The sequence below is a fragment of the Maylandia zebra genome, linkage group LG12 (genome assembly GCF_041146795.1).
Source record: "Maylandia zebra isolate NMK-2024a linkage group LG12, Mzebra_GT3a, whole genome shotgun sequence".
NCBI classification, from domain to species: Eukaryota; Metazoa; Chordata; class Actinopteri; order Cichliformes; family Cichlidae; genus Maylandia; species Maylandia zebra.
Genome location: NC_135178.1, coordinates 31232505 through 31252359, shown reverse-complemented (window position 1 = coordinate 31252359; position 19855 = coordinate 31232505). Strand labels below are relative to the sequence as shown.

Here is a 19855-nt window from a genome sequence, read left to right as displayed (position 1 = left end):
CTTCTTGTCCAAGTGTGTCAGGGCAAGATGGAGTGCAGTGGAGATGGCGTCGTCCGTTGAGCGGTTATGGCGGTATGCAAATTGCATTGGGTCCAGTGAGGGGGGCAGCAGGGTCTTGATGTGTCTCATGACGAGCCGTTCGAAGCACTTCATGATGGTGGGTGTAAGTGCGATAGGGCGGTAGTCATTGAGACAGGACACAGAAGACTTCTTGGGCACGGGGACGATGGTGGTGGCCTTGAAGCACGTGGGGACAACGGCACTGCTCAGAGAGATGTTGAAGATGTCGGTGAGAACATTTGCCAGCTGATCAGCACATTCTCTGAGCACTCTGCCTGGGATGTTGTCTGGTCCAGCAGCTTTACGTGGATTGACTCTGTGTAGAGTTTTCCTCACCTCAGCTGTAGTGAGACACAGGACCTGGTCGTTCGGAGGAGGGGTGGTCTTCCTCGCCGCCACGTCGTTCTGCCTGTCGAACCGAGCATAGAAGTTGTTAAGCACATCTGGGAGGGAGCCGTCACTGTCACAGGCAGGTGGTGTCGTCCTGTAGTTAGCGATGGCTTGTAAGCCCTGCCACATGCGTCGTGTGTCGCCGCTGTCCTTAAAGTGGTTGTGGATTCTCTGGGCGTGTGCGCGCTTCGCCTCTCTGATGGCCCGAGAAAGTTCAGCCCTCGCTCTTCTAAGCGCCACCTTATCTCCCTCTTTGAAGGCAGAGTCTCGGGTCCTTAGAAGTGCACGCACTTCCGCAGTAATCCACGGTTTCTGGTTGGGTCGTGAGATGATGATCTTGGAGACAGCGACGCAACAATGGCCACTGAGGATCTCTGCCACCTTGTTGCAGCAACACAGTGCTAATCAAGCCTCAATTCTTCCCTCTTCGTAGTGAACAATGATTGTATATGAAAAACCATACAAAAAAGTGACTTTAGATATATGCTGCAATTTTTATAGAATCAATAACTTTCAACAGTGATCAAAGGAGCTGCCAAACCAAGATGATTAAAAACAAGCCTCGATCCTTATAGCTTAACCTGTAAAATATTCATGATTTTTATATGTGAAATTTGATTTTTAAACTGGTTAACAAAATCTTTTCTGATCTTGTTATAATAAATAAAATCTGTGTGTCTTTGATAGCTAACTCATCCCACAGGGTCAGGACTGGAGTAACCAAAAGTACATCCAAAAAGACCCCTGAAGGTTCTTATCTATTGCAGGCAGTATGACATCAAAATGTTGCCTCGCAGCCAATCAACAATGAGGAAAAATGATCAGTATTAAGCATTTATGCTTTATACTATTATTATTTCGTGACAGTAACATTTAATTTGTATTCACAGAAGTTGAATTATGCATGCTGTATTATGATGTCATCTCATTGCCCTGCAGCCACCTAACAACAGATGAAAACGACTTGTTTTTAGCCTTTATGCACCTTTAACACCTTATTGTACGTATTGTACTATTTTCATTTTACGACAAAAACATCTCCTTTATATCCACATCTAATTTATGTCATCAATGGGCAAATTTTTAAAAGCATATTATTAAAATCTACCGCTCCTATTCATCAGTGCAAAAAGGCCCAACACTAATGTAGTATGGGCATGTGCTAGCAATAATAATATACAGAAAATATCCATCCATCCAGCCTCTTCTGCTTATCCTTGTCAGGGTCACAGGGTGGGGCTGGAGCCTGTCCCAGCTACCAGAAAGCGAGAGGCAGGGTACACCCTGGACAGGTCGCCAGCCTGTCGCAAGGCTAACACATAGAGAGATGTACATCCACACCTATTGCTGCTTTAGAATTACCAATTAACCTAACCTCACTAACTGCAGGTCTTTGGACTGTGGGAGGAAGCAGGCGAGAACCCACGCAAACACGTGGAGAACCTGCAAACTCCCCACAGAAAGGCCCCGGCCAGGTGGTGGAATCGAGCTTACAGAAGATATATATACAGAAATATCCTATCTAATATAAATAAATCGTTAATTGTTAAGCAGCTGTTCACTCTAGAGAAATCTAACCATATGACATGTTAAAAGTACCATCAAAGTAATACTCTGTGTGGAAAAATACAGCATGTCTGAAAGGTTACATAAGCCAGTATGGAGCTTTTCATTCAGTAAGTTCAGGTTGATACACAGAAGTAGCAGCGTCCTATTACTATAAATAACTTTGAATTCAGTGTTAGTTATAGTAATATAAATAACTATTTATAATTATTTATCATATTGTTTGAACCTCAGTTATTGCTCAGTTATTCAGCTTGGGTACTGTTATGATACAGCAGTTCTTTTCTCAAAGCAAAGAACTTTTAAATCTAACCACTAAATTCACACATGAAACAGAAGTAACTCTGGCCACCTTTTATGGGGTAAAAACCACAGCAGAGTGGAAGTACGTTTCTCACAAGACGAGACGCTACCCTCTGCATCCTGTCAGCCATCGTGTGCAAACAGAACACCTTAGACCTGTGGCGATAGCATGCAAGACTGCAACTTAAAAGCTCATTTAGACAGTAGCAACTTGTAATGTGTTACTGCAATGTCATGAGGGGTTTTGTGGTATGTTCATCGAAGCTTTAGATGTGTTTATTATCGTTATGTTTTGACTTCTGTTTGATTTTACTGCTGTTGGAATCATTTTAATTTTAAATTATTGCTAGGATTGAGATTTTTGGTTGATTCTAGTTTTTTGAAGGATTACATATTTGAGTCATGATTTCGTTTCTGTGGAATATGCAGCCCCTTCTTCCTTCTGTCTTTCTGTATCAGTTTTACTGTCCTCCTGTTCTATCTCAGTGAGTCTGTGTTAAGCTTCATGTTTTAATACTTCACTTTGATGCTCTGTGTTAGTTTTACTTCCTCCTTTGTGATTGTCCCAATTGTCTTCATCTGTGTTTAACTTCTTTCCCTTGTTTCTCATTCTCCAAGTTATCTATCCACCTGGGTTTCGCTGAGAAATCAGCCACACAGGGAACAAGACTGTTGATCATCTGTTAATCTGTTTCTCTCTGGTTAAAGTGGCAAAGTGAATGTCTTTGCCTCTTTTCATGACACGTTGGCTGCTGCTGTGACCCTTAATGACTCACGTGATTGCAGTTGACCTACTGTTGGTGATTTTCAGTCTGATGGATAGACTGCAGGGCCAGGTGCATCTCTCGGGTGTCAGGTCTTTGCTAGATTTAGTTTTTTTCATTTTTAAAGACTATTTTAAACTGTTAATCTGCTATATATGTTTTTAGGCCTGCTGTTTTTTTCCTTTGTCCTTCATTTGGGAGACTTCGCAAGTTTTCAGGCAATAGTCCTTTGGGAAAAATCCAAAGATTTTATGCAATGAAATGGTATTGGGCTGCTAATAATGAAGTGCCTGAAGATACCATTTAAAATTGTTTCTTTGCTGAGTTGTCTGCTATGTATAAGTATGTATATGACACAAAACTGTTTCATCGTTTGGGTTCGGTTCCTTTTTTATGCTTGAATGGTTCATAGGTCAGTGTTAAGCTTTCAGCAAAAAAACAAAAAAACCCCACCTAACCTCAAGGTTTTCTGTTTCAAAATGATACAAGAAAGTCTGGCTTCTTGGAGGCATAATATAAACAACTGAGAGGTGGCCTGTGACCTTTGCACAGTACTGTATGATTCATTTACAGGCTTTCATTTTTACTGCCAGAAATGCAGTTTGATTCGGTAAAACTACTTTTGTTTGTGAGCGCCTGCAAAATCACGTGTTTATCTGAACAAACTGGAACTTGAAACAATCTATGTGTTCATTTAAAAAAAAAAAACATCTAAGGACTTGCACAGAGAACCACAGAATGAAGTTACACCCCAAGTATCAATATGCACAAACTGCTTCAGAGCAGATTTTATGTGCCTAAATGTACTGAGGATGTCTTTAAATCTTGAGAAAGAGGAATGGTGATAAAACTTATATTATGGTTGATGCTGTCTGTCAGTCTATACTATTTATTGCCACAGAGAATCGAAAACAGAAGTAATAGAAATTACTTTGCATTATCAGGAAATACATTTATAAAATGTAACCCATTAATCTTGGCCTTTGAAAAGATTTAAATCAACTTTTACTCAGGGTTTAATTAAGTCAAGCTTTCTTACTTCATAGAGGTGAATCCTACAATAGGTATAGTAGCACCAGACCCCGTAGGTAATGACAGACAGGTCAGTGTTAGTCAGTGTTGCCAGGATTAAAAAGAAAGCAACCCTCCACCTGTGGCACACACTTCCTGAAAACCAGAGGCTGGGTGATCTTGGCTCGTTTTAATAGGAGTTTAAATTTTGCTTGCTGTGACTTTTTTCTTGTCATACTGACCACTCAAAGAAATTTTGACTATAAATCACATTCTAACCGTATCTTCATACAGCACTTCATAAACTATCCATAGCTAATTTAGACTCAATGGTTAACCTAACATCCATGACTTTGGACTCTGCAAAGAGGATAAAGTACCCGAAGAAAGCAGGCAAACAGGAACATGCAAACTCCCCACAGAACGTCCACATTGCGATTTTATCCAAAAGCTTCCTTCACTCACCACTCCACCAACACGCAGCCTGTGATTTTTAATCTACTCAAGAAAGAAACACACATAGTTTGCCAAAACACTTTGATTTATTCGTAAAATCTCCTGTTATTATTGAATGACAGTGTTTCTCAGAGATTAAAAGCTCATTTTGATCAAAAATAACACATCAATCTTTGGTGTCTCTCACATTTATTTTTTGCACTTTAAAAATACACAAGTTTTCCTTCTTTTTAAAATGTAAAAAATATAATCTTATTCAAAAGCCTGCAAATTAAAGCATGTAAAAAAAAAAAGAAATCAAGGTTTAGAGGAACTGTGGTGCTGAGTATCAAGTCATATATGGGTCACCAGATCCGATTCGATGGTTTGTCATCTTTATTTCTATGAGGTAGACCTCCCTAAATTTTTGGCACATCATTCACTGCTGGCAGGGTTACACCTACTGAGTATTAAAATCATCCTTTCTCAGTAAAAGCCAAAAAACTCTGCCTGAGTAGGATAATAATTCAGGTCGGAATTCAAAGTTCAGTGGACGGTTTCCTCGGTTTTGCCTCGTCCTCATTGCGCGGCACATGGAAGTCCACATATGGACACCATTTGCTGTTGAGACACACCAGTTTTTTCAGAGTGGCCGTCTTGACGATATTAAAGCCGGTTTCTCCTCCAAAGGTGCTGGGCTTCCAGTATTCAGGCGAGCAGATTGGGTTTCCAAGCAGGCCTTTCAGTGAAAAGGGAGCACCCATCTCCACCATGCTCTCTCCAAAAATGGCATTAGGACGGATTTTCTCTAGCATTATGCCTGGGTAAAACTCCAGGGCGTCTATGTCACCATAGAGCTCTTCTAAACCTCGGGCTATTTCAGTATTGTCTGTTTGGAAACAGAAAAATGGCAGGAAATTACTGCAGTGGTTTCATTTAATTCTTGTGTTGCTATAAATGTAAAATAAAAAGAGTGATTTTCTGTTGCTGAACCAATTTTATGTACACTTACCATAGTCTTAATGCCAACAGTTCGAAACTAGTCAAACACTGATTTCATTAGCTACTGGTGCGTTCATTTAATTGTATATAAACATTCATACAAGCACGAAACCCTCAAAATCCACTGATTCTCCAGCAATCTACATGAGGCAACTCAAATTACTCAACATACACTAAATGGTTGTACTGTAAAATTTCAGGCACACATTTAAGTTAGTTTAAATAATTTTTTCATCCAGCACTATCAGCTGAATATTTCTGCTGCTTTGGTTTATAATTTATATTTTTCTTGTCAAAAAGTGTATCCTGCCTCTCACTCAGCTGGGACTACTGCAAAAGGTTTTATTAAAGAAGTTTCAAAAGTGAGTATTTGCTTATATAACACTTTTCTACTCTAGTTGAGCACTATATCCTTTTATAAGCACTTTCTTCTAAAGTGTTTTTTATCTAACACCCACATTTACACTTCAGTGAATGCAGGTTTCTTTCCCAAGGACACTTTGGCATGCAAACTGGAGAGTGGAGCAGCCAGGGATCAAACAACCAACCTTCTAATTATTAGATGAGCTGCTCTACCTCCTGAAGTACAGCCACCCCAACTACTAAGTATCACAATAGAATCAAATTATCATTCTATATGGGATGTGTGAATTTACTGATCATATGTTCAACACAGGAAAAATAAATATATCTAGTAATGCTGTGTGAAAATGCAGACAGTGCCTTGAAAAGCACAGTCCAGTGCTGTTTACACATATGTGCTATGCTGCTGTGTGGTTGACAAAAATGCATGCATACAGTGGGGCAAAAAAGTATTTAGTCAGCCACCGATTGTGCAAGTTCCCCCACTTAAAATGATGACAGAGGTCAGTAATTTGCACCAGAGGTACACTTCAACTGTGAGAGACAGAATGTGAAAAAAAAATCCATGAATCCACATGGTAGGATTTGTAAAGCATTTATTCGTAAATCAGGGTGGAAAATAAGTATTTGGTCAATAAGAAAAATACAACTCAGTACTTTGTAACATAACCTTTGTTGGCAATAACAGAGGTCAAACGTTTACTATAGGTCTTTACCAGGTTTGCACACACAGTAGCTGGTATTTTGGCCCATTCCTCCATGCAGATCTTCTCGAGAGCAGTGATGTTTTGGGGCTGTCACCGAGCAACACGGACTTTCAACTCCCGCCACAGATTTTCTATGGGGTTGAGGTCTGGAGACTGGCTAGGCCACTCCAGGACTTTCAAATGCTTCTTACGGAGCCACTCCTTTGTTGCCCGGGCGGTGTGTTTTGGATCATTGTCATGTTGGAAGACCCAGCCTCATTTCATCTTCAAAGTTCTCACTGATGGAAGGAGGTTTTGGCTCAAAATCTCATGATACATGGCCCCATTCATTCTGTCCTTAACACGGATCAGTCGTCCTGTCCCCTTGGCAGAAAAACAGCCCCATAGCATGATGTTTCCACCCCCATGCTTCACAGTAGGTATGGTGTTCTTGGGATGCAACTCAGTATTCTTCTTCCTCCAAACACGACAAGTTGAGTTTATACCAAAAAGTTTTACTTTGGTTTCATCTGACCACATGACATTCTCCCAATCCTCTGCTGTATCATCCATGTGCTCTCTGGCAAACTTCAGACGGGCCTGGACATGCACTGGCTTCAGCAGCGGAACACGTCTGGCACTGCGGGATTTGATTCCCTGCCGTTGTAGTGTGTTACTGATGGTGACCTTTGTTACTTTGGTCCCAGCTCTCTGCAGGTCATTCACCAGGTCCCCCCGTGTGGTTCTGGGATCTTTGCTCACCGTTCTCATGATCATTTTGACCCCACGGGATGAGATCTTGCGTGGAGCCCCAGATCGAGGGAGATTATCAGTGGTCTTGTATGTCTTCCATTTTCTGATGATTGCTCCCACAGTTGATTTTTTCACACCAAGCTGCTTGCCTATTGTAGATTCACTCTTCCCAGTCTGGTGCAGGTCTACAATACTTTTCCTGGTGTCCTTCGAAAGCTCTTTGGTCTTGGCCATGGCGGAGTTTGGAGTCTGACTGTTTGAGGCTGTGGACAGGTGTCTTTTATACAGATGATGAGTTCAAACAGGTGCCATTCATACAGGTAACGAGTGGGGGACAGAAAAGCTTCTTACAGAAGACGTTACAGGTCTGTGAGAGCCAGAGATTTTCCATGTTTGAGGTGACCAAATACTTATTTTCCACCCTGATTTACGAATAAATTCTTTACAAATCCTACCATGTGGATTCATGGATTTTTTTTTCACATTCTGTCTCTCACAGTTGAAGTCTACCTCTGGTGCAAATTACTGACCTCTGTCATCATTTTAAGTGGGGGAACTTGCACAATCGGTGGCTGACTAAATACTTTTTTGCCCCACTGTATATTGCATTTTGTGTCACATATGTGTAATGAGTAACAAAGGGGGCATGCATGTGTTCATATTTCTTTAACTTACCAGTTAATTCACCAAAGGACGTGTAAGGCTTCAGGTTAAACCTCTTCCTATATTCATTGAAAGGCTGCACACGTGTAGCTCTGGATTCTCTGATGACCATTTCTGCAACTTTAAGCACCACTTGATGAGAGTTGTGACCTCCTCCTATCTAAAAGTGTGAATATAAGCCACAAAAATGTTTTTTCATGAGCAGTGAGTGACAAACTCTGCTGTTCCATGACAGCTTGCAACACATTCTCAGCCTTGCAACACACAGAAGTACTATACCACTTTGCATTAATCTAATGCTGCTAAAAGACATAACTTGATAGCATTATCACTAATCTCAATTTAGGAAGTAATTGAGAGTTATGAAATGTAGACGTTCAGTGTTTGTGAAAATGTATTGCACTGCATCATCTGTCATAAGTAGCTGCAGTTTCATTACACAGTGAGAACCGATGATTATTGTGATTTATCTTTATTTATAAAACGATAAAGTGTATGAGGCTGATGGTGCTGCTTTCTGTTAACTGATTGACAGCAGCAATGATAAAAATATACATGACCCGTTTCCCGTTTTCTGACTTCTATAATTCTGTTACCTGTCCTGCAATCTGTCGAGAGAATGCATCCACCAGCCTTTCCACCCCGTAATGCATCAGGAGGGAAGTGTTGAATAAAAACTGAGAGTATGGTATTTCTTCTCCCTCTATGACAATGCTGTCGGGCATCAGAGGGTGCCAGTGGTACAGGTGGCAGAACTCCAGGGCGATTCGATTGCTGTACTGGAAACGTGTATTGAAGAGCAGCTCTGGGTCAAACTTCAAGTCCAGCATGTAGCCACTCAGGTGCTGCACATACTCTTCTATTATAATGTTGATGATCTCACCTGAGGGAGAAATACAAAAATTAGCTTAGATTTGTGGAAAAATAATATTATTTATCTTCATGTTTAGTAATTAACGAAACACTGAAACAGTGAACAGTGTCAAATTCATAAGTGGTTTGTTGGTGAATAAATGGCGTCTTCTTGTGGTTTGAACAACAAAACAGTGATCGGCAGACACATCAAACAAAGCCAGAAAAAGAACAGCAACCGTGCACATGTAGTGATCGTGGCATCACCTTCTCAAAGCAGAGCACAAACCTTTAAATTTACAACCTCAAACTTCAAATCTCACAGCTCTAAGGCTGAAGCACTGCCATAAACAGGACACAGCAAATGACTTTAATAAACATTAAAATAACTCTTAGACCTGCCTTTTGTTGTATACTGAGAGTATATGGACATTTTTCTGATTTATGCCTCAGAATTGAATCAGAAAACACCCAAGCTCATATGTGGCCTTTTATCTTAATATATGTGTATCATATGAAAAATGTACTGGCCAAGAGCCTGAAATATGTTTTGTGCTGAGTAACTGTTTTGGTGTGTGGCCCTTTCACTCAAGTAAAATCATAATCCTGCTCAGGTGATAAAATTGATGACACAATAATATTTATATACATAATTTAAGGTATAAATTAGGTTTGACTTAACATTTTGACTTAATGTAGACAAGTGATAATTACTTTGCATAGTCCCTAAAATGACAAGCTAAAATATAACCTTTCATTCAAGTGCTTCATCCAGGCTGTACAGAATTGCATACTATTCAACTGATTCAATCATATTCAAGCAGAGCCATTTAGGACATTTAGCTATGAATGTCTGCAGAAAACTTCATATCAGTCTGTTTTACCAGCAGCGGTTCAACAATAGTCACAAACTGTAGCCAATTACCGCTGTAGCCAAAAAGGAAACAAAAAAACAAAAGATATCAACTCACAGACAAGTAGCTGATAAAGATGTACAAAAAGTGAAAAGACTAGTGTTTTGAATTTACTGTGTTTCACTTACTTTGTGTGTTTCAGTCATTCTCTGATTAAATATTTACTTTTACTCACCAATAATGATGAGTCTGGCTGTCTGGAAAAGCTGCTCATCATCCCAGGTGGGATGTTCTGCCTTTAGGATGTCACAGACTCTGTTATGTTCCCGCAGCCATATGGTGGCATACATGGTTAGACCCGGCAGGATGCCAAATACCTCCTGACCGATGGCCAGACGCTTGTCTGCTGGGATGTTTTCAGGATACACCATGTGCACTGGGACCTCAGACACTGTAGGAGGGTACACCTCACCATTTACCAGCTGTGGGTGGAAGAAGAGTTAATTCCAGTGATTTCTTTACTATGTTTACCGACTATATTATAGAAATTAACATATACTAGTGGAATTCATGTAAAATAAAATTAAAAAACAAAAACAAAAATCTGATGGACTATATTTGTAAAGCAACAACATCAAGCTGTTAGATGAAGATGGGTAAAATAAAGAGGCTTCTTAAACTGTTCTGAAGACATGCTGATAAGGTGGCAGTGAAAAAATGGTCACCGATTGAAATTTTGTTTTAACCACTTACCACAGGCATCTAGAAAATCCAACACGATGTTCTCACAAGTTAACATGCTAAAGGAAGTGCAAGCAATCTATATCTGACTCAGTGAACATATACAACACAGAGCTCTGGAGAGTTTTCTTAAAGATGAGGAGGTAAATTTGAATGTAGTATGTTACCCGTATTAGGTACCAACCCTTACAAGATATTGCTGAAACTTACAGGTATTACTTTTTTAAACATTTTACTTGAAAAATAAATATGACTGACTGGAGTTAATAAGTTCAGCATTTGGAAGAAATTTTTTGCTTGTCTGGTACATTAGATCAGATTAACTTCCAAGACTGTCGGTGGTCATGGTTCTCACGGTGACAGTGTAAATCTCATCTGTGATGTTATGCTCACTCTAACCACCTAAATTCAAAAGTGTAAGACTCAAAACCCAATGTCTAATTTTCTAACATATAAGGCTGACAGATTTTCACCTTAAAAAGGACGAGACTCAGAAATCTAAAAAATGTCTGAAAGACCTAAAGACATAAAAAGATAAAGCTTGACATGTTAGACAGCTCAGCTAATTTAGGTTAGGCCAACATTTCGGTTATATTGCCATCTTGTTGCTGTGGCATGGTCTTGATAGCACTTATAATTTTTCTGCTTTTTCATGTGGGTGAAGAAATTTTCTTTAAAAGAAATACACGTGTATGTGTGGACAAAGCTTCATTTTCTGGTGAGAACACCAAGTGAGCATTATATTCCTCATGCTTTCTGAAGGTCATTATCCTTAAAAATCTGAGGAAACTGGGCAAGTGGAAAACAGAAGAAGTGTCAGGCTCAAAAAACAAAAGTCATGTCCTTTAAAAACTAGGGGGGAAAAGAAAGGAAAAAAAATCCAACAAAGATCTAATACAGGACTATCCACTGTTTGCTGAAGCCTCATCAGAACTAGTCTCAGTGTGTGGCTGTCAAGAAGCCATTCTTAAAGGGAGGAAAGGCTGATCTATGCCAAACTGCCAAAGAACTGGACGGAATATCTGTGGCAACAGGTCGTATGGAGCAGTTACTGCTAATTAGAAGTTTTTGGTTCAAACCTTCGCCAATATGTATGGAGGAGGTCAGATGAGAGATACAACAAGTATCTACACCCCTCTGTAAAGCATGGTGGATGCTCTTTCATGGTCTGGGGCTCAACCAGTGGTTTTGGAGATTTCATGAAAATTGATGAAACTATGAACACAGAGATGTTCCACAATATGGAAACAATGGTATTCCTGTTCAAGTATTATTGGAAGTTAATTAAAAAACTAAGCTAAATAGGTTTTTGTTTTCATTCAAGTTTTTAAAAAAATCTTTTTTCTAAATGAAATTAAGTATTTAACTGTGAGTATATAACTATGAATGTATATGACAGTGTTTACAGGTTTGTAGATAGGTGTATGCGTTTAGCTAGTCATACTAATTATGTATGCAAGAAAGCTCAAGCACTTTCTTTTTTCTCTCTAACTTTTTATAAGGTTCTCCCTTTAGTGTTTATATGCAGCTATGTCAGACACACCTGATACTTCAGCTTTCCATCTTTATGAAGCCGAAGTTGATGTTGTCTCACAAGATCTTCTCCATAGATGTTGCTTGCGTCTACCTGTGTGGGTAAAAGAAAAAGAAAGAGGAAAAAAGGCTTACATTTGGTGTAATGAAATGATGTACAACACACATCTTTGTTATGTAGAATGTCAGAAACTCACACCATGCCCCAAACCCTTGGTGAAGCCCCCCTGAACTTTATGGTCTGTCTTGAAGAACTGGTGCGTGAAGTGTTGAGCCATAAAAGCAAACATCAAATTGGTTCCCTGAGGATTTGGCCTAAACTTCTGTCTCTTGAAAAACCTCTCAACTAAGACTTTGGCATCAGGAAGAACAGGTTTACCTGCAGAGAAAGAAACTCTTGAAGCTTTCCACAGAAACACAGTTATGTCTCTTTAGCTGTGTAGGTCTCACCTTTAGCACCCATAGGCAAAGGGCAGTCTTCAGGTATAGGAGGAAGGATCCGAGTGTAGTAGGAGATATTAGAGTAGGACTCCCAGTTAATGTATCCATATTTGGTATTGTAGGTGGGAGGGCTTGGAATAAGGTCACTCCTGACTTTAGGAATAAATGTCAAAGTCATAGGTAAAATGTCTTTATTAGATACATAAATTTAGCTTTATGAACTCTTCTTATATCTTGCAGGCTTTGTTATTTGCAGCTGTTTATCTGGAAATAGGAAATTGTCAAATCCCTATAACGTGAATTTTGAATGAGTTTTATGTGTCATGAGATTTTCTGGGACCTTCTCATTGGTAAAGGAATTATCTAAACATTTTATAGTCTGCTGACTGAGTAACTCATTTAAGAACGTTTATTTCACCTACCTGTCAACACTAATCTCATGAAGGTGTCTCGTAGGAAAGAGTTGTTTATCAGGCTCCAAAACCACGGGAAGTGAGTAAGGATGAAGTGAGTCACGGAAGGACTGGGTTTCAGCATGAGTCGAATTCTGGTCCAAAACTCCGCTACGCATAAAAAAAATAAAAGTAAAAATAAAAAAAAACAAAAACAAAACTGTTTTTCATCCTTTAAATGCCAATTGTAAGCCATTTATAAATATATCACTAATGCCTGTATTAATGGGAAACAAATAAATGTATATGTATAACTTTTGTAACATTCGTTTTCTTTATTCATCACATGTAGCAGGTTTAGCCAAAAATCTATCTCTAAAACAACTTTCATAAAATCTAAGCAATGGGGTTGACATTTTGAAAATTGATGTTTCCGAATGTGACACATGCATGCCAACTAAAAACGTTGATAAATATCAGTAAGAATCGCTTAACAAACAGGTTTTGCATTTTGTTTCTTTCAGTGACTCTGACTTCCTCCCTTCACACAAAACCTAAACCTACTCATCTCAACCAAAAACAAATATTGAGAAGATGGTTTCTAAATGCAAAACATCAGCTCTTTTATCTAGTTACTCATGAGTGTTTCCTTTTGACTTATCTATCATAGCTGTGCACAGATAGGATTATCTAAACAAAACTAAGATAAAGGGTTAGCTGTGTACTCCAGATCAACTTGCTCAGTTTGTAAAAAAAATGTTGTACTCACGAATAGTGCAGTTGTCTCCATAAAAGCCAGTGCGAGTGCAGTCACATTTGAAACTGTCTGTACCAAATCGCACACACACTCCTGCATGTTGACAAGGGTAGTAGCAACAGGGATTCACTGCAAACAAGAAAAAAAATCAATGAATAACTTGAAATAAAAAAAAAAAAAGCTAAGCTAAATGATTCGTGGGGTGAGAGTGTGAGGGATACTTGGCTTATTAACATGAGGATATCTATATGAAGCAACGGTTGACATTCAAACAATTAAATGCATATACAGTGTTGTGAAAGATAAAGTTTTTGCATGACTCTATACAGATGGGGAAAATTAAGTGCATTAAGAGGTAACAGTAAGATGCTACTAATTACTGTAATTACTTCACTGTAGAGTAAAAATACCACTGAAACTTACAAATAAACCAGCAATTAATATCAGGGTTGGTGCGTCTCAGATCTTAGTAGTGAGCAGTTTTGTACATGTACTGTAGGTATGTCTGTAGAAGACATGGAGTTACAATATTTGGATGTTTTTTTATTACACTAAACAAAAGTCTTTAAATTACGGTTAATTAATTCTGAGAAACGGAACTAGACTTGAGCTTTATCTGCACCTACATTCAAATAGCTTCAGAAAACCCACTGAATATGATTTTAAAAGCCCATTTTAATTAGGCACAGACAGTGTGAAAGTGCAGGATGAATTCAAATACAGCTGCATTTGTGCTTGTTAATGTATGCATGTCTCACTAAGCTTTTCACAGTCCTTAAGCTAAACATTTGCTAAACTCACTTCCCCAAAAATGTAACCAGAGGCATACAGCAAAAGAACCAAAAACAAAACATCAGTGAATTGGGGTGTCCTAGGACAATTAATAAAGGACAGAGTTTGCATTTAGCTTTTAACATAGAAAACATCCCATGTATGAACTGTGAAACTAAAGTTTGACTTAATGGTTTCTAAGCATATAATGTCTACGAATAAACCCAGCAACCTCACTGTGACTTTAACGCTTGCTGTAATATCGCTTCCTCCCCCCCCTTCCTGCTTGCAGAAGTTCAATGAGATAATGTGACACTGAAGCATTTTTTCCTCATTAGTTGGAAATGAGTGGATAGTTAAGCATGTCTACCCTTGAATGAACAACAGATAGACTTAGGCGTATCAGTGTGACTTTGTCAAAAAAGTGTGAGGTGGCTCTACACTATTTTTAACAATAAAGTTATTAAAATACTTTAACAATTTACAAAAATACTGCACAGGAAGTATAACGCATTACTCCCGCATGAGTTTGGCAGCACAAAGAACTTCCCCTTAGGTCACAAGGAGGTTGTACCATGTAAATTCTAATGCTATGAGTTGTAAAAATCTACACAGTGGCAACAACATTAAATGTGCACACAATGATAGCGAAATGCGTTTTGTTAGTGCCATCGCTCTAAATGTCACCCTTTTCCCCAGTGTACTGGAGGAAAAAAGCAAGGTCTCCCCACGATCAATAAATTCATGTCCGAATAGTCAGTAATTTGCCCTGTGTACGTCTGTAAAGAAAATGCCCTTGTCTGAAACCAACAGGGGTCAACATTTGTGAGTTTAGGAAAAAGCCTTCTTTTCATCCCTCTGATCCAAAGTTGACCTAATTCATGATGGGTTATTAAATAATTCGTTTTTTCTTATGCATGGAAGCACATTCAAGATAAGAACATTTGGAGATTCCCTGTTTACTGTTGCTGACTATAGTAACTATGTTGCAAGAAGTTTAAATCTGTATGCCTTTGTTGACTTCCTTCCCAAATACCTTCCCTTATCTTGGCTTTCTAAACCATTTTTTCTTTCTTTCTTTGTGCAGAGTACCCTGCCAAATTTCACATGTGCATACAAAACCCTTCTCAACCATATATGAAACATACTAAACAGTGGAACTTAAAGCATTGTCAAGCTCTCAATAGTTCCTCCTGATCTGAAGCTCTCTCTGCACCCATCGTCTTCTGCTGTTGAATGAATGATGAATGAAAAAGGAAACAGATAATTTGCTAACCATCATGTGTGGGTAATGACTGTTACCATGCAACTGTGCTCTGCAGCACATCAATTAAAAGTCATGATAGAAGAATGGATGTTACTCAGAAATGCTGAGATACTTTCATAAATATTGTTTAATAAGCAAACCACTGGCAGAGAGAACACAATACGGGCAGCTTGAGATGTTTGTGAACAGCTGAAGTTTTGTGAGGTGTTACTTTCTGGCAGGAATACCAGGAGTATCAGTGCACTTTCCAATGTGAACTTTCCAGAGCCCTGCAGAGGAATGAATGGAAAAGCTAATTTTGGGTCCCTCAGGCCCCAGCTTTGACTCTTTATGTGCTAAATGTTTAATCAGCAAATATTAGAGTTGGTTTGGTGGTTGCTAATATGCTTGATTAACCTTCATGTAGAAAATGAACAGACTAACACAACAAGAAACGATATGGGAGAAATGATTGTTTACTGAAAATCAAAAGGTCATCAGGATAATCAATCATCATGTCCCATGTTGTAATTAAAGAAACTGCTTACCAACACTTGAGTCACCAGCACATGATGAACTCTCCAGCAGCAGCAACAGCAGCAGGGTGATGAACACCCAGATGAAGATGCTAAATGCTACAGAAGATAATAATAATAATGACACTGAGTTGATGTTTTAAAAACGAGCATTAAGTTTAGATAATTTTAGAACTTACCTTTCATGCTGAGCTAAATAAGAGTCTAAATGTTCTATTACAGTGTTATTCTGCTCTTTCTAATATGTTTGAGAAACAGAGATAGGCTGCTGTCTTCATAACGTGCCATTGAGACCATGCTGATGCAGCTTCACTGGCTTTATAATTAACTATCGGGAAATGGGCGGTAACAAAGCATCCTCCACTTCCTCTATTTAGAATTTCATAGAAAACCCACAGTGTACCACTGGCTTCAAAGCTTTCTGATTGGACAGTCTTACACAGACTGGCAGAAATTCTAACTTCAAAAACTGAAATAGACCCTTTATATATATACATATGTGTGTGTATATATACACCGTTCAGATCAATGCCGTGAAACCAAACCGCTTTGAGAAAGTTTCAAGGTGTTATATCCCCACCTGCTGGTAAATTTTATTTAGCACCGCATTGTGTGAACTAACAGGGGACATTAGCTCTGTAAAATCAACGCATACTGTGTATACAACCTTAACACCCCATTACGTTTCATTTCAGTGACAATTATGATGCAAAACTGTAGTCAAGCCACCATTGTTTTTTTTAATTAGCATACACAATTATTTGCACTTCCTGTTGTATGTTCTGTAGTCTAATTGCACCTATCAAAAGATAAATACCCTGCTAGAATTTGACAGCAAAATAGTTTGTTTTGTTTTGTTTTTTCTAAAAACTTGAATTTGGGTGCATAGTTACTTTGTTAGCTTAAGCAACCCTAAACCTAACCCAGGATGTTTCACTCACTGAAGTATGACTAGGAAACAGTGGAGTCACAGGGGTGTAGTTTGTGGAGTGGTTCGTGTGCTTCATAAAACTCATAATGAAACAGTGGTACACGTCTTCTGAAACTGCACCCACACAACAATCTTTTAGAAAGATAAGACAAACATTTTCATAACAAAGTTAGAACCATATCTTTGCTGGATAAATTTGTATTATTTGGTTTATTTGGTGCATAATTTGGTATTGTTTGCTCTTAAGGAGCTTAAAGGCAATGACACACTGTATTTATTTTATTTTATATATATTATGGTAAACATCAACATCCATTCAGGCAGGTTTTTAACCAAAAACCAAATACATTAATACATACGTACAGTACAGCCCCAAACATAAATAAAGTAGTTTACTCAGGTAAAAAGTTGATTCTTCAGTTGTTTTCACTTGTATTACCAGTAAAGACTTTAAGACTGCCTAATCATCATACATAAAAATAAAATACCAGAATATGGGCTTCTCCTAAACTTATTATTGGCCCTTGTGTTTAGATAAAGTTTGTGTTTCTTTTTAATTATTGTGAATACTTTAGTTGTCCGAGAAGTAAGAAATGATTATAAGGATCTACTATTGGATAAACATATGTATTGACAATACAAAATATAACTGCCATAAGTACAAGTAGTCTGCATATAATTAAAGGAAAGACTTCACTGACTTTATTGAATTCCATAAACGTTAATATTACATTTTTTGTCATTTTCTAATCAAAAACTTATTTTTAAAGTCAGAGTAAATTAAATCACACTTATAAAACAAATGTGTCAAAAATCACAGTCCTGGTAATTTTTATTTGGATGAAGGTCAAAACCTTTTGGGTTCTGCCAAATTTTTTCATGTGCATGAAACAAAAGGCTGCGACCTTAGAAAGTAAGAGCTGTGTTTATTTTTTGTAAGGCTGAGGTCACCAGTCTTACCATAAAGATAGGAACACTGTCACTGGTGTAGCCAGGTTTGAATCACTGGGGAAAAGGAAGGAAAGAAACAAATGCAGCTGAGTTTCCATTTTCCGATCTCTGATACCTTCCAGTTGAGATGCCATTTGAGCCAAACCTTTGTGAGATTTTAGCCTTTTGAAAGCACTTTTGTATAATTCCCTGCATACTGTAGCAATTTTAGAGCTAACCTGTTTGTAGTGTCCTTATTCAGATAAGTTTGATCTAGACTGAAGAATTCAGCTAAGTCTTTTACACTTTGCATACTTCTCTAATTGTGGTGTCTCGGAAGGAAGTTAATCAAATCTGTTGTAAAATGATAACGATATAAGCTATTTGTTAGCCTTATATCTAACATGTGCTCTGTAGCTGTAAATGCCTGCTAAAATCATACAGATACTTTATCCATTTTCTCCAAAATCCTCAGTGAAATTAATGTCGCTTTTTAATTTGTTATATTGTGATTGCATTAATCTAACTTATTGATTTAACTTGTTAAGTTAGAAGAATATTACTGTTTTCTAGTGATATATTTGTGTTTCCAAAAAGATTCCTGAAGGTCTACTTTAAAATGACCAGAGAATCAGACTTCTAAAAGTTGCAACAAAATAATTCAAAACAACAACAAAAGATGACATTTTAAAGTCTTCAAAGCTGGTTTTCCTTCACGAACTTAGTTACTTGTAGCGACTGTATGCCAATTTGGACAGTTATTATATTATTATTATTAAATTAATTAATGGGCACTGGAGAATAAAAATGTATAGAGTCACAAATCGAAACTTTTGCTGACTATGCCCAAAATAAGGTGTTTAAACTATTATTCCCCAGGAATTTAAACTTCTGCCTTCTTTGCTCTAGCTAAAATCTCCCATTTCAATTTAAAATGTTATGAGTGCTGTAAAAAGTCCACTTCATGTAGAATCTATTTTCCACTGTTGTTTTGATTACCTCAAAAATGGCACACATGCTAGATTTCCATATATAGTTTGTTGTCTTCTCTGCATTCGGTTGCTTTATATTCTTCCCGAGTTCATCAAAAACAGCACTGTTCTGTAACCAAAATGAAAACACTAATTTTATATGAAATAATTTAATCCAGCTCATTCTGCTGCCTATATGTGGTGCTTTCTGAAAAAAATGCACAATTTAAAACAACTTATTGTTTAGAGGAAATCAGCGCACCTATTGTTTACAGTTGTCTGAGCAGGGTTTTTCACAGTTTTTCAGAGTTTAGCATCTTGATGCTTTGTAAGTGAAAACTGAGGATCACTCTTCAGCCAGCATTAAGCGTACAAACCAACCAACCAACGTCCGAGGCTTCAAACTGTATTTGGGTTCCATTCTGTTTCCTAGACATGATCGATATGAAGAAGAATGAGACGCATCAGGAACTAATTATCAAATCATCTTTTCCCGCCTTACAAGTGCCTAAAAAGGACCTATCTGCGCAGGTTGCCATGGAGATGTTGGCGCAGGCTGCAACCGAGGCTCGCTGCTTCCTACAGCATTCCTGGTAATTGAGATCAGATGCTCCTCTCAGTGGAACCTGGACTGGGAGTAACCTGGAAGCATTTATTTTATGGAGAAGATGTTTAGTTAAGCCTTGCTCCCGCTCTAAATGAGCCTCGGCCCAGCTCTGGTGATGAATACGATTGGTGAAAGCAGTGAAGGCTGGTTCCTGACTTCTTCCTTCCCCTGGTTCGGGTTACAGATTAGCAGACTTCCTGTCCAGTTGTGGAATAAGCCAAACCAACTGATGGAGAGGCAATAGGTGTATGGGCAATGGCATCATGTGTTATCTCAAATGGGATTTCTGACAGAGCC

At 38.3% G+C, this 19855-nt stretch overlaps 1 protein-coding gene across 1 annotated transcript; it reads right to left on the bottom strand.

Moving 5' to 3' along the window:
* Nucleotides 1-4626: 4626 nt before the first annotated feature.
* ptgs1 (prostaglandin-endoperoxide synthase 1) lies at nt 4627-16420 on the bottom strand. The gene is made up of 11 exons (XM_004566751.4): nt 16299-16420; nt 16132-16218; nt 13579-13695; nt 12840-12980; nt 12427-12570; nt 12174-12355; nt 11987-12070; nt 9938-10184; nt 8593-8879; nt 8009-8156; nt 4627-5418 (listed from the first exon to the last, which is right to left on the bottom strand). Exons 1-11 carry the CDS (start codon nt 16303-16305, stop codon nt 5069-5071), a joined length of 1794 nt encoding a protein of 597 aa, XP_004566808.3. The 5' UTR covers nt 16306-16420; the 3' UTR covers nt 4627-5068.
* Between the last annotated feature and the right edge of the window lie 3435 nt (nt 16421-19855).